At 33.0% G+C, this 15,318-nt stretch overlaps 2 protein-coding genes across 3 annotated transcripts; one reads left to right on the forward strand and one right to left on the reverse strand.

Annotated features, from left to right (window-relative positions):
* Window positions 1-6,784, forward strand: LOC105774604 (chloride channel protein CLC-d). Of its 2 annotated transcripts, none has more exons than XM_012597152.2 (23): window positions 1-420; window positions 523-595; window positions 1,005-1,226; window positions 1,331-1,377; window positions 1,607-1,705; window positions 2,082-2,156; window positions 2,467-2,555; window positions 2,795-2,935; window positions 3,046-3,116; window positions 3,226-3,305; window positions 3,414-3,563; window positions 3,993-4,052; window positions 4,139-4,213; window positions 4,377-4,528; window positions 4,857-4,992; window positions 5,073-5,204; window positions 5,392-5,469; window positions 5,550-5,605; window positions 5,699-5,785; window positions 5,880-6,036; window positions 6,133-6,237; window positions 6,316-6,362; window positions 6,523-6,784. In XM_012597152.2, the coding sequence occupies exons 1-23, from the start codon at window positions 241-243 to the stop codon at window positions 6,614-6,616; spliced, it is 2,406 nt and encodes an 801-aa protein (XP_012452606.2). In that variant the 5' UTR covers window positions 1-240; the 3' UTR covers window positions 6,617-6,784. The 2 variants fall into 2 exon arrangements, with proteins under 2 accessions (XP_012452606.2, XP_012452621.1); XM_012597167.2 differs by having other exon boundaries at window positions 6,316-6,357.
* A 4,018-nt stretch (window positions 6,785-10,802) lies between these two features.
* Window positions 10,803-15,276, reverse strand: LOC105774624 (uncharacterized). The gene is made up of 11 exons (XM_052629310.1): window positions 14,937-15,276; window positions 14,807-14,854; window positions 14,221-14,397; window positions 14,032-14,098; window positions 13,558-13,622; window positions 12,834-12,912; window positions 12,390-12,508; window positions 12,214-12,293; window positions 11,593-11,662; window positions 11,299-11,376; window positions 10,803-11,206 (listed from the first exon to the last, which is right to left on the reverse strand). Exons 1-11 carry the CDS (start codon window positions 15,180-15,182, stop codon window positions 11,135-11,137), a joined length of 1,101 nt encoding a protein of 366 aa, XP_052485270.1. The 5' UTR covers window positions 15,183-15,276; the 3' UTR covers window positions 10,803-11,134.
* Between the last annotated feature and the right edge of the window lie 42 nt (window positions 15,277-15,318).

Here is a 15,318-nt window from a genome sequence, read left to right on the forward strand (position 1 = left end):
ATGCTCACGAACTCAAATAAATAAATAAAAATAAAAATAAAAAGAGAAGAGAAGAGAGAAAGTAATTTACATTTCTGCAGCAGAATCTCCCTTTGAATTTCCAAGAGTTTTTTGATCCGTAAAATATTTGGAAGGTACGTAAGAGCTTTGTAATTGTGGATTGATCTCGTCGAAGCTTAGGTTAGGGTTTTCTAAGGATCTGTTCAAGAGATCGATCGATTTTCGCGAAATCGATCGATCATGTTATCGAATCATTTTGAAAATGGAATGGATATGGCGAGGCTTGCTTGGTCCCGGCTTCCACATTCAGAAGACGGTGAGCTTGACGGAGTCGGATTATTGAGTACTTCAAGCAATAGGAACGGCGTCGAGAGCCTTGATTACGAAGTTATTGAAAATTACGCCTATCGAGAAGAACAGGTACTACTTTTTTAAAAAAAATTCGTAAAAGAATATGAAAAATACAGCTGATTTTTATGTTTTATGTTATTGAAAATATGTATTTATTTTAATTTAATTTAGGCTCAAAGAGGAAAGTTTTTTGTTGGATATAACGTGGCCGTTAAGTGGTTCTTCGCTTTGCTCATCGGCATCGGTAAGTTATTTGTTTCTTGATTCCGATTCCGCTTAGTTATTTTAGTTTTTAAGGGGGAAAAAAGATAATTCAGTTATTTTTGTTATTTTAGTTTTATTTATTTACTGAATTTTTTAAACTACTGCTAGCTTAATCTTAGAAAGAATAAAAACGCCAGAACCATATTGGTTGCTAAGATTCTATGACAAATGGAATCATTTAGTCTGAAAGGTGATATACTAATCTGAAATTGGATAATTGTTAGGTTAATAAAGATTAGATGATCCATTATTTGCCCTGCTAAATTAGGAACTTGTCTGTTGCACTGCTTTAAGTGATTCTTTTTATTATTGATAGTGAATTCTTATATCATTTTTGTAATCTGGTATTTGGTAGTGTGGATAACATATTTTCTCTTGATTGCTTTCAGGAACTGGGTTAGCTGCTGTATTTATCAATATTTCTGTTGAGAACTTTGCTGGATGGAAGTTTGCATTGACTTTTAACATAATACAAAAGTCATATCTGGCTGGTTTTTTAATGTACATCTTAATCAACTTAGCTTTAGTCTTTTCTTCTGTATATATCATCACCCACTTTGCTCCGGCAGCAGCAGGGTCTGGTATTCCTGAAATCAAGGGTTATTTGAATGGTAAGTTTATGTTTTTTCTTTATCTGTTTTGTTCCTATACTCATTACTGAGCCATCCCTAAGTTTTGAATAGGCTGACAGTCCGATTCTTATCCCAACCCTCAGGAATTGATATTCCCGGTATCCTTCTTTTCAGAACTTTGATTGGAAAGGTATGATAATTTTGCCCACATCATGTTGCAACTGAGATTAGCTATGAATTAGTTGTTACATCATAGTTCACAGGTGCTTTTAATAGGAACACTTGAGAAGTAAGATTTTAAAAATCTTATGAATTCAAATTGTGGTTTCAAGGTTTATCAACCCACATCCACAGTCCACACCTTTTAATATCCCTCTCTATATCTATTACACTTACCTTCTTCTCATTGTAATTTACAGATATTTGGAAGTATTGGTTCAGTTGGAGGTGGTTTAGCTCTGGGCAAAGAGGGACCTCTTGTCCATACTGGTGCTTGTATTGCTTCTTTACTTGGACAAGTAAGCACTTAGTTGTAGACTTAGCTGTAGAATTATGCTTATGTCGGTATAATTTCAGCTTAGTTTTCTCTGAAATTTCACAATTTTATAGTTAAGAAGTGACTTAATTACTGATCTTTACATGCTGTTCTTCTTGTTGCCCCTTGCCCCCCTCCCCCACTCTTTTCTCCCCCTTGCCCTTACCTTGAAGAGAGGAGGGTTGATTTTGCCTTACAACCATTTGTTGGTTTCAGTCTTGGAATGCTATATTAGTGTATTTTAACACTGTATCAATGTTCTTCTTCCTTCAAACTTGAATATTCTTCTTGTTGTCTGGCATATCTTCAGAACTTGCAATGCATGCTAAATTTTCTTTTCATGTTCTGTGTTGACTCAGGGTGGATCCACAAAATACCATCTAAGTTCCAGGTGGCTTCAATTCTTCAAGAGCGATCGGGATCGCCGTGATCTTGTGAGTATAAGAGCAACTAATTGATTGATATTTCTGGACATACTATATAGGAGAATGCCTTTCTGGATTTTCTCTTGTTTCCTGTATAACTGTTAAAAGTGAATCCTCCTAGGGTACAGTTTACTTCCTGACTTCCAAATCATCATATTTTTGTAATGTGTTTCACTATTTATTTTGCTATTCCGGCTGGTTTTGGTTGCTTTAATTGGAACTTATATATTTGATTATGGTCTATCATTTTTTTCAATAATGGTGGTAATATACCTCTAAATTTTCTAATTTTTTCGAATTTATGTAATGTCTTGAAAAGGTGACCTGTGGCTGTGCAGCTGGAGTTGCTGCTGCTTTTAGAGCTCCAGTTGGGGGTGTATTATTTGCATTGGAGGAGGTTACATCTTGGTAATGAACTTCTATTCTTACTTGCTGTTTACATATATGCACAAGCATGTTTATGTATGGACTAAATTGTTCTAATTAATTTTCTCGTATTCCCATCTGTATCTTCTGTTACACAATTATAATTTTTTGCCATTCATGTGGAAGTGCAGATATAGATCTGTATGGATATATGTTTTGTACCTATGGATATAGCTGCATTCAACTCTAACCTTCATATTTTCTGAACTTTGCTTTTGAAGGTGGAGGAGTCAACTAATGTGGCGTGTCTTTTTCACTTCTGCGGTTGTGGCTGTTGTGGTGCGTGTTGCTATGGGATGGTGTAAAAGTGGAAACTGTGGACATTTTGGTGGTGGTGGCTTTATTATATGGGATATATCAGAGTTAGGATCTTCCTTAAGCTCTTGTATGTTAACTGCTCTAACCTTTTGCTTGGCTTTAGACTTACTGCTTGAAAACTTTTTCTTTTTTCTCTTTCTTTCATCCTTTGTAGTGGTCAAGAGGACTATTCTTTTGAGGAATTATTGCCAATGGCAGTTATTGGAATCATTGGGGGTCTACTAGGTAGAGCTTTTGAATTGCATTTCACATCTGTTCTGATGATCTTGATCTTAGTTTCTTAGTTTGTTAAATATCTTCTATTAATATTTATTTATTTTTCTATTGAGCCCAGGAGCTTTGTTTAACCAACTTACTATTTATGTAACTCGCTGGCGACGTAATTATTTGCACAAGAAAGGGAATCGAGTTAAGGTGAGGAATTCAAGTAACTGTAGAAACTGCTTGGGTTCTCAATGAGTATATGTAATGTTTTTAACTACCGCTTCCCCCCACTGGTTGTCCGAAAAAAAAACATTGCAGATATATGAAGCTTGCCTTATCTCTGTTTTAACGTCTGTTATATCTTTTGGACTACCGCTACTAAGAAACTGCAGTCCATGCCCTGACTCAGATCCTGGCTCTGAAATTGAATGTCCAAGGGCTCCTGGAGTGGATGGGAATTATGTGAATGTAAGATATGCTCATATAAGTTACATACTGTTTATATTAGCTTGATGTGAATGGTGTGCAATATTTTTTCTTACCTTTTCGAGTCACAATGCAGCTTCCCTTTGGTAAATGCTTTTTCTGACTAGTTTAAATCTATATGGCTATAATTATTCTGGTTTTTCTTTGCTAATTTATCAGATAAAATATACTACTTAGAGAATAATTCAAACCTGACTGTGTTTACTGAATGCTAGAGTACAGGAACTGCACCCAGCTATGCCTTAAATTTCCTTTCTTGTTCTTTTGAACCTTAAGCAACTTTGTTGTCAGGTTTTTGTTGAAGATTTAGCTCAACTTTCTATTTTCTAACTTAGGGCTGCGCTCTTTGTTCTTATTTCTGTCTTCTGGAAGCATTTATTTTTCCTCAATTTGATTTAATTTGATCTGCAGTTCTACTGCGGTAAGGACAAGGAATACAATGATCTTGCAACTATTTTCTTCAATACTCAGGTCTCTAATCTTTTGAGATTCGTCCTTTCCATTGAAATCTAGTTGCATTGTAGTTTCTATTTTAACAGGTTTTACGTTTTTCACAGGATGATGCCATCAGGAATTTGTTTAGTGCAAAAACAATTCATGAGTTCAGTGCTAAAAGCTTGTTGACATTTTTGGTAGTGCTCTGTAAACTTGTTGACTTCCTTACAAGCATACTGATAATTCACGTTAATACCCTCTTCCTTACAAGTATACAGCGGCCAATATTTTTCTAACACTGAAATCATTTGTGGTCTTTTTTTTTCTTTTTCTTTTTTTTTTCCAAATGATTTATTTCAGGTTATGTTTTATACCTTAGCAGTAGTGACATTTGGTACTGCTGTTCCAGCTGGTCAATTTGTTCCTGGAATAATGATAGGATCAACATACGGCCGTCTTGTTGGTATTTTCACTGTTAACCATTACAAGAAGCTCAACATTGACGAGGGAACGTAAGTAAATTGTTTGGTTTAGTTGTCTGGAATTTGAAATTGCGAAAATTTGAAGTTGGGTCCAAGTGTCTCCTCCAAAGTAAGCAATAATGATCCATGAGCACTATGAAAAAAATTAATTACATTAGTCATAAACAGCTGAAGAAATAAAGCAGAAGTCAAAAGACTGTTATTAGTCAATTTAGATCCAAAATGAACACTCTTGATTGTATGGTGTTTTGTAATTGCCTTTCTACCTTTTGTTAATGAGTCCTAAGAGTCTCACCTTTCTTGTTAAATATCTCGGAATTTCAATGCTAAAGTGCTCCGTAACTTGGTGGACTTGCAGATATGCGCTTTTAGGAGCTGCTTCATTTCTTGGGGGTTCTATGCGTATGACAGTATCTCTGTGTGTCATAATGGTCGAAATCACAAATAACTTGAAACTTTTACCTCTTATTATGCTTGTTCTTCTCATATCTAAGGTATTTATTTGAATAATGTTTACTTTGTCTGATTCTTGCTTAACGTGATTTGATAAGTCCTCTCTCATTTTCCCTCCCAGGCTGTTGGTGATGTTTTCAATGAAGGTTTATATGATGAACAAACACGATTGAGGGGCATTCCGTTGCTGGAATCAAGACCCAAGTATGTGATGCGGAAAATGACTGCCAGGGAAGCCTGTGGGAACCAGAAGGTTAGTTGATCGATTCTTTTAAATTCTTTCACTGGCGAAGATGAACTCTTTTGCGGTGTTTGGCACAAAAATCATCTCAAATGTAGATATGATCCAAGTGTTATATGAACAACTATGTTCTTAAAACAAAGTACAACTTTGATGTGGCTCCTATGATTTGATCCCTAAGCAGCTTGTATTTCTATAGGTTCTTTCGCTTCCTCGGGTTGTAAAGGTTGCAGATGCTGTTTCCATTTTGCGGAGCAATAAACATAACGGCTTTCCTGTGAGCATAACTTTCATATGCTTGTTTCTCTAAATCAAAATCAGCAAATTTTGAAATTTATTTAATTTCACCCTACCTAGGTGGTTGATCACACGAGAGATGGAGAACCTCTTGTTATTGGACTCATGCTTCGAAGGTACAACAAAATAATTTATTTTCACTTTTCTTCATTTTGTAGAGCTGACGGATACTCAAAAGAACTAACTGCTGCATTTGTTTTGTAATGCAGTCACCTACTGGTACTTCTTCAATCCAAGATTGGTTTCCAGCATAGTCCTTTACCTTCTCATTCCAGAAGTGGATCCGGAGCAATTAGGTGAGTCAGAATTTGCTGGATTTGAGATTTTTTACTGTCCTTCTGGCTTGTTGTTCAGTTAAGCTTAAGACTAAATGGGTCCCATTATTTACAGGCATAATTTCAGTGAATTTGCTAAACCTGTTTCGAGTAAAGGAATATCAATAGATGATATTTATCTTAGTTCAGAGGATTTAGAAATGTACATAGATCTTGCACCATTTCTGAATCCTTCACCGTATGTAGTACCCGAAGATATGTCTTTAACCAAGGTGAGTTTTTCATTTTTAACTCAGATTATTGTGTTTGTTTGCTATAGTATACACATCTTGTATCTTATAAAGTGTTCAATGTTTGTGACGGTATAGGTATACAATCTTTTCCGCCAACTAGGATTGAGACACATATTTGTTGTTCCTCGTGCATCTCGAGTGATTGGTGTAATCACTAGAAAGGATCTGCTGATCGAGGAGGTATTTCGTGCTGCATCAATTTTTTGATAAGATTACTGGGGACTGCAATAATTGAACTTTAATCTTACCCCATTGCAGGAATCTGAGGATTCAGCTACAATGGAGCTCCAATCAACTAGTGTAAGGTCTCTATGCTGCTTTACTTCTGTTTAGTGATTTAATTTCTGCCATCATGACATTCAGTGACCCATATAGAGGGATTCTAAGTTGGAAAAGGATTTTTCTTGAATTTATCTATCTATATATGTATGTATGTGTATTTATATATGTATGTGGTTGTGGCAGAGGTCAGCGACATAAGACAAGATTGTTGGAAGAGAATGGTGCAGATGCAGAACGGCCACTTCTGAATGGTCTTTTGGTTCAAAATCAAAGGTAAAAGATCATTAACCTGCTTCATTCTTCTATTCTTTTTTGGTTCTACCATTTGTGTCCCTCATATCATGTTCTTTCTTTTTCTACCTAAATTTACCCATGAGTCTCACGGTCTGAAATTTTGTATCATCATATTTATTAAAATGTTATAAAATGAAAGAAAATTGATGTATTTTTGCATTTGTATATGCTAATGATTGGCTAGTTGTTTTCTTCTACTTTTTTGGGCACCAATTTTAGGGTTGGATCCCAATGAGATAAATCCACCCAATATTTATTTTTCCTAATTCACAAAAAAATTGAAATACACTTTTCTAAAACGGGTTAGAGTCTAGTTTTTTAACTCCGAGTTAAAAAGTTACTATGTTACATTTATTTTATATATTTATTTTTTAAAACTTTTAAAATTTTCATTCTTTATATATTTAACTCCACAAGTAAGGCGGGATGAGGTGACGACAAGTGTCATATAGGATAAATGTATAAAAGAAATGAGACAATTTTTAATTTTACTTGTAGAGTTAAAAGTTTATTGTCGTGTACTAAATACTAACATTTAAATTTAACCAAATTCATAATAGGCAAATATAATTTGGCTTAATTCATTATTTCGGTTTTTTCTTTTTTTTGGTTACATTTAGGTATTTAAAGGGTTCTTTTATAATAGTTTTTAGGGATAATGGCAGAAATTACTCCTGTACTTTATCAAATCTTTCAATGTTGGCACATATATTTTTGTTTTCTCATTTTGGTACTTCATCCAAGACGTGTTTTAACATGTGGACCTGTAATGAAGTGACACTTGGTGATGTGGACCACACAAAATTTTGAATTGGCGAGTGACTTATTAGAAAAATTCCCTTTTTACTTTTTTGAGTTCAAAATTCATTTAAAATAAAAGAAATATATTTTGAAAGGCAAATTAATGAAAACATTAATAAATGTTATAACCTAAATTTCTATTATACTTTTTAGAAAACAAAAAATTGCCTTTTCCCTTTCTTTTACGATGCGACGCCACCATCTCTTCCGTCGAATTTGGCGCCGTTCAAAGTGGATGTTGGCAGCGAGCAGCCAATCGATAGCACTGGCTTGTTTCCCTCCTTCGTCCTTCTCATGATATTCTCTTTAGATTTCACGAAAGCTTCTCCAAAAGCTATAAAAGGCTACGTTCAAGCCTTGAGATTTCGAAGCCCCGATCTCAGTATTTATATCGGTATAATTCTAGATTAAAGTTTTTAATTAATCCAAGTGCAATTCAGTTTAAATCATGCTGACAGTTGATAAAAAAAACAAGCAAAATGTGAACTTTTACATCTTTTATCAATTTAATCATTATTTTTATTTTAGCTTAATTTGATCTAGAACTTTTTAAAATTATTAAAATTTGATCGGAAGAGTTGAAAAGCTTTTTAACAAAAATATCGGTTAAACTGTTAAATTTTTAATATAGTAGTTCACATAACAATTCAAATATACTTTATAAAATTTATATTTTTTTAACTTTTTATTATTTATTAATATGGTATATAAAAATATATAATAAATTTGGTATTATAAAATTATAAAATTATAATTTAGAATGTTCAAAACGATACTATTCTAACACATGGTTCTCCACGAATGCCAATACATAATACGGAATTAGTATCTGAATTTTGTCCGCAAAATCTATAGACAAATTGGTCAAAATTGTGTTAGCAATTAGCATAAACTCACGTGAATATTAAAGTAATATATATTTATTTCTTTGAGATTTTTCGGTGTTGGAATCATATTGAGTTTTGATAAAGTTTGAAATTTGAATTAAATTAAATTTTTAAATAGGGCAAAATTTATTTGTTTTCTGAATTTACAAAACTCGAATCGAAAATTTTATTTAAAAGATATTATATTTCTTACCATTCAACTCAACAAAACTTTAATAAATTTCCTCTTAAGCTATGTGTGTTAAGTTTTTATGTTTATCATGTTAAATTACCGAATTAATTTTGTTTATGGGTACGACTCAGAATATTTATTATTTAAAGGGAACTTTATATAATTACTCCTAATTTATCGACCCAAGTCGTAGTTTATTTATTTAATCTCATGCAAAATAAATTGATTATATATTCTGTTTTGTAGTTTAATTGCCCATCGATTGCCATAAATTATAAAACTAATTTCTAATTAGGTAATTTATATTTTAATTTTGTTCCGAATCTAGATGCTATATTATATATATATACATATATACTGTTATATCCCAATAGAATCAGATATGTGCCAGACTATATGACCCTCAGCGAATTAATCTGCAGATGATTCACAATTCACCTTATATGGTGCATCCCTCACTGGAACCATCTAAGCTTAACTGTATCGTACAATCTTAAGAACAAAAAAACCTACGATGTTGGCAAGGACCACATAGTAGACACCATGACAACAACTAACTTATAATGGAACTTATACCTGGTCAACCCATACTGACTGTCCGCCTCACCTAGGTGAACCTACACTTCCACCACTGTTTCCTCCCATTTATATCTCGTATCAACAGATTTCCTTTCCATTGGTAGCTTGTATCAAAACTCACGGTCACACGCGCACACACTTATATATACACATATATTGAGGGAGATGCTATCTTATATATATACATATATATATATATACATATATATATTGATAATTAGGGGTAGGGGATGGGATTGCTTGAGATTGAACCCAAAGCTCTTATGCCTCATAATATATTACCCTTGGCATTAGGACAAGAGAATAAAAAGAAATTCCGCAAATAGGATCTCCATGTGAGACATGGGTTTTTTTTATTCATTATTAAATAACTTAATTAATTAATCCTCATGTAATTTTTTCATATAATGTGACTCGAATTTAAGCGTTCAAATTTTTATAATTTTAATTTTATTAACACAACCAAGATTTTAGTGACGTCTCAAGTTGAATAAAAGATTTATAAGTAAAGATAATTTTTCTTTAATTGATAATTTTAGTTGAAAATTTAAGTTAAAATAAATTCAACCTTTAACACAAAAATTAAATTTACATTTTGATTAAAATATACCAAATAAAGCTTAAGTTGTTGCCCCCTTTTAATAAGTTGTTGCCCTTTGCTTTTGTCACAAGCTTAAAAGATATGATATAAGATAAAATAAATAATGATGTGGCCTAGATATAGAGGATTGGAACCTATGGTTGATATAGGGTGAAATTAGAAAATTATTTTAGGATAAAAAATAATAAAAATATTAATTTGTAATTTTCTAAAATTAAAGGAATTAATAAAAAGTTTTCATTTTCGGGAGAGGGGGCAAGGCCATTGTTTACCCCTCTCTTTTGTCTTTGGATTGATTATCTATCAAAGATTGTGGTACATCCATGAGTGAAAAAACTATATGATAATAAATATATTTATTAAAATTTTATATAAAAATCAAATTAATTTTTATTGGAATGGTAAAGTTAAATATTAAAAGTTTATTGTATTACTATCACGAGTTCAAATCGTACTATGATTGAATTTGTATTGATTTTATATACAAATATAAAAGGATCAAAACACTATTATAATAATATAACTTGTTTTATATAAAAAATATATTTTAATAATTTTCTGAGTTGATATTCAATGAACTCGTATTATTAACTCAATCGAATCTTAAATAAAAGTATTAGTAGTAGTAGTAATAGTTTGTTTTTAATTAAAGTTGAGTAGCTTCAACAAGCTTCCAAAACTTTTTTAGGTCAATGGCAAAATTATAATACAAATGAATTGTCATATTTCTTTCTTAAAATACAATTAACAGAGAATCTTGTATGTTGATTTAATGGTTAAGATGTTCATGTATTAAGTATGACTTGAGTTCAAATCACGCTAATCACCTTGCTAATTGCTATTAAGGTTTTATCATTTTCTTGTAATTCACCAAAATAAAAATACTATTAACAGAGCTAATATAATAAATTGATCTATAATGCCAACAAAAGAATTTGTTTGTAAAAAAATATAAATTTTATTTTAGTTTAAATTTTATTACAGGTAGGTTTTCTTCAAGTTTATTCTAGTTTAGATTCAGATATATTTTTATTATCAAATAATTTCTAAATTATAAAATAATTATTGAATTATTAAATAATTTTATTTAAGTCATTAAATTGAGATGTTTACACATGGGACCTAAAACTCGTACCATTTAAATGATATATTGGCTAATTCGATTTAAGAAAAGTATATATATTTGCCCCTAAATTTTAAACAAATTTTTGAAATAAATAAAGTAAAAAGTTCTTAAAAGAACACATACACAGTTACATGTTTACAAAAATAGGCATAGACATTTTTGCAGACATGAATTTCAGAACATGAGCTTGAGCATGCTTGAGACTATTAGCCTTCAAAATCCGAAGAATGCCATGCCTGCCTCGAGAAGAAATATTCTTCGATTCGATCCCACCGCCGATGCAATAAAACAAACAATTCAATGTTTCGATGTCTTTGAAAGTCCCAAGATAATCTTCAGCTCACAGGTCCTTGCATTGCTCGAGTTATCGGTTCTTGGAAATATTGGAGTGATATTAAGAGTGCTTCCTGTTTTCAGAAGATATAAAACACAAACATTGACTATCACAGCATAAACTAAAAAATACATGAAAAATTAGACAGAAGGTAATCAATGGTACCTCGGTCCGAATTGTTCGACTTCCTTGATGCGGACACGTGTTCAAATACATGTTAAATATATCGCGCACATTTTTTCCCTGCAAATATAGAACACCATATCAAGGAAAAACTATGTACTGCAAAATTCAGCTCATTGTGAACCAAAAAGTTCTAAATGTCACAGTTGGTAATCTAAATATATAAAAAAGCAAATGTTAATGTTTATCAAAGGATAGTTCCTTGTATCTGAAGAAACTTAAAAAGGTACCAACATCGAAAAGAAAAAACCGAGATTAACCGTCCTCCAATCATACCTTTAACTTATTATCTTCTTCTACACTCTTTTCCAACCCCAAAAGTCCACCAAAAGCAATTAATAAATGCCTGCCAAATTATAATACAATCAAGTCAAGATGTATCATGGCATGAAACCATTTTATTTCCACATGACAGCATACTAATGAAGATTTTGTATGAATAAAGTTCCAAGAAAGAAGTAGATTTTGTGGATATTACAACACAAAAGCAATGCAAAGAGCTAAGAAAAATGTATGGCCTTTTGATGTTACCGGTTGCTGGCTATTTGGCAAACTAATCACCGAAAGGGTAATTTGCCTTCTCTAAATGGTTGATTATTAGGTTGGCCAAGTTGGGGAAGCAACCACTATAGCGTTAGAAAGCCAATTAGGAAGAAAATATGTTCATTTCAAGCAATATTATAATTAAAGCACATCTGCTGTTATATGTTATTTAACATTTTGAAGAGTAAGGTTAGCAAATAATTAGTGTTTTTTAATCATCATATAATTAGTACAAACATTCCATGCTCGATGCCTTAGTAGGGCTCGGATCTTGCAATGTAATAGGTTTTCTATAATCATGTAATAAACCAATAGTAAGTCCCACTTAAAGGACCTGATATGAACAAAAGTTACCTAAAAGCAGGTAAATTGAGCTGTGATGATTTAACAACTATCCCATGCTCTGATGTACCAATCAAGTGATCATATCCACCCTGCAACAATATTATAGAAGCCATCCTGCTGTTAGTGCTTGGCAATTAGAGAGGAATAGGCGGTGAGTTCAAACTATATTATCACAGCACGAATACCTTGTATGGGCAATCGGAGAATACTGAACTGATATTGGAAGCATACCGCACTTTATACCCCCAATATGTACCTGTGTCTTCCCTAGGCTTGGAAGGGGAGACAACCTGGCGAGGTAAATCTAGAAAAACAACTTTATAAGCTTAAAACATATTTTCATATGTATCAGTGCTTGTACATATGATTGTAGACAAATTTTATACATGTCATACATCTTAAGTTCAAAATGAATTTTTTTCCAGATTAGGACCATAGAAACTGATTATCAAGGAAGAAATCATTATTTCATTATTAAACATCCACTAAATGCAAAATAAATCAACTTAAAACTTATACATATAGTTAGGTTTAAATTTTCACACTCAATGCAATCAGCTAATTTCAGAAAAACAATTACATGACAATGAAACATGAAACATGAAATAGAATAAGAACAATTTTATTACCATAATCCAAGTTTTGGTTAGTTCCCATTGCAACGGTAACTCTTTTTCCAGGCCCGAGTGCTTGATCAACCACAACATTCTGCATAAAGAACCATGAAATAGCCCAAACCAGTTCATAAGTAATATATCAGTATCACACTCCTTAGTATACAAGTTTAATCTGAACAAGAGAATATATATATAAGTTTTAAGTCATGTTTGAGCTTTCTGAATGCAAATTAGGAAACTACAACTCTGTACAAGAAAATAATTCAGCGCAAATATGATCCTTCCCATTGCCAGCTTTATAAGAAAATTCTTTTAGTGCTTGATACTATAAAAAATTTATGGCAATGCCAATAATTGAACAGCATGAAATTAGCAACTAAGAATTAAATGTTCATCAACAGATTTAATTTCTTTCCATTTATAACTTCTATGCTCAAAAAGAAGTTTGAGCCAAAAGTACGAAAGAAAGAAAAAAGACAACAACCATAAGCTATTAACAACTTCAAGGGGCAAACAAGAAGATTTCCAGGATAATTTAGCCATTAAGGACCAGTATGTGGTCAAATAAGTTGATAGCTATCATTGCCAGGGCTGGAACCCTAGACCTTAAGTTGTCAACACAGAGAGTCAACCACTTGCATCTATTAAGGTTAAAATTTTCCGCTTGATTAAAAAGAAAAGAAATTATGCAGGCAGCAAGTTAAAGTGAGTCACACTCGCACAAGAACAGACATACCTTATCTAAACCTACATCGACCACTGTTCCCACGGAGCTTGTGGGTTTTTCCTCAAGTGTGACACCTATAAAGTTATCACAACAAATGAAGTCAGCCAAAGATTCAATTCAGGCTCGCCATTGATCAAGCACGCCTTCTAGTAGGCAACAGATTGCTAAGATTCCCCATAGAAACTGCACCCAAGTTCCTAACAATCTGGAACCTAACCTAACCTTATCATTTCTTTATAAAAGCCTGTAACCTCAGTTTCCAATCAATTCCCCATACAAATTACATCTGAGCTCCTTACATTTAAAAGGCATACCAATTTGTCTGTCCGCATCTATCCTTCCTACAATTCACCTTTTAACAATTATAGACCTAGTAAGAAACCTATAACAATCACAAATCCTAGAAGAGCTAAGTTTATGTGATACTGCAATCTAAATATATCCAAATGAACGAGTGATCAAAAGGCAGCAGCCAAACTTTACCTTCCCGATAGGGAGCCCACTCATGCTTACGCAGATGATGGGGAGCATCAAGTGGAGGCAACATTCCCTACAATAGGCAAAGAAATGTAAAAATCAGTTTCAAATTCACTTCCATTAAAGGAAAAACAACAACAGCAAAATAATTTCATCAAAACTGTGTGAACTTGTTAAAAAGAAATCGATATTCACCACATATCTAAGGGAATTATGCTTAGCGAAAAGAGCTTTTCTAAGATATTGCGGCGTCTCGAGATACTGCAAGATCCTAACAAGGAAAGCCGCCCCTCTATCATTTTCATTCGAATTATTTTGGATCGAAAAAGCACCATTATTCCTCAAGCTACTCTTATTATCAAACACCACCACCTGCTTATACAAACCACTGATTACTTGGTATAATTAACTCACAACTACAATGTAAGACTAAATAAGGGCTAATTATGATATTAGTCCCTCTATTATGCTAAAATTTGAGATTTAATATCTCTGCTTTAATCTGGCATAATATAATAGTTGTTGTCATTAAAGTGATGACATTCAATCAAACATGTTCAACTAATAATAAACTTGCAGGCCGAACATGTTTTTTTTTAATAAAAAAAAAACCCAACATCATCAATTTAACGGAAACAACTGATAATGTAATCGGTTAGCACCAAATAATAACATTATGCCAAATTAAACTATATAAATTAATCCCAAATTTCAGCATAATAGATGGCCTAAAACAATAATTAGACCATTAAACAAATAAGAAATTAGGCAAAAAAAACACCTCATCGATCCGAAAAATAGTTGCAGCACGAGCAATTTGACTCGCCAACTGAAAGAAAAAGGAGAAATTAAATGAAAATTTGTAACAGGGGGCAGAAAGAGTGAAGAAAAACAGAGGTATTTTCCATTACTCGAGTGGCGAGCTCGAGAGACTGAGCGTTGTCGACGATGGAACCAGCGATAGCTATGGTGACAGTGGGGATATCGTCGGCTTTTTTGGTTTCACCGTTGGTTTCTTTCTCCGGTTTGGTTTTTGGCTTCTTTTTACGGTGAGAATCGCCGGCGGCGTTGAGAAGACTGAGGTCTGTTTGGGTTTCTGCTGGGCTGTTGGTTTCTGCTTCCCTTTCGAATCTCTTCTTATCCTTCTTCTTCCCCATTTCAGCTCAGTGTGTGTGCGCGCTGCGGAACTGAAACAGTGACACTGAACCCCCGCGTTCGACAATAAGGCTTTTGAGGGTTTTAATTGAGATGCCAATTTATCTACGGTCAAATTATGCATTATATCGTATTATA

Source organism: Gossypium raimondii, chromosome 1 (genome assembly GCF_025698545.1).
Source record: "Gossypium raimondii isolate GPD5lz chromosome 1, ASM2569854v1, whole genome shotgun sequence".
NCBI lineage: Eukaryota > Viridiplantae > Streptophyta > Magnoliopsida > Malvales > Malvaceae > Gossypium > Gossypium raimondii.

Bases quoted from the DNA above. Each gene is read 5' to 3' on its own strand.
- LOC105774624 (XM_052629310.1), bottom strand. From the start codon at position 15,182: ATGGGGAAGAAGAAGGATAAGAAGAGATTCGAAAGGGAAGCAGAAACC. The intron at 14,398-14,806 runs GTGTTTTTTTTG...TTGTATAAGCAG, and splicing joins CTATTTTTCGGATCGATGAG to GTGGTGGTGTTTGATAATAA. The intron at 14,099-14,220 runs GTGAATATCGAT...TGCCTATTGTAG, and splicing joins ATAATTCCCTTAGATATGTG to GGAATGTTGCCTCCACTTGA.
- LOC105774604 (XM_012597152.2), top strand. From the start codon at position 241: ATGTTATCGAATCATTTTGAAAATGGAATGGATATGGCGAGGCTTGCT. The intron at 596-1,004 runs GTAAGTTATTTG...GATTGCTTTCAG, and splicing joins CGCTTTGCTCATCGGCATCG to GAACTGGGTTAGCTGCTGTA. The intron at 5,786-5,879 runs GTGAGTCAGAAT...CATTATTTACAG, and splicing joins AGTGGATCCGGAGCAATTAG to GCATAATTTCAGTGAATTTG.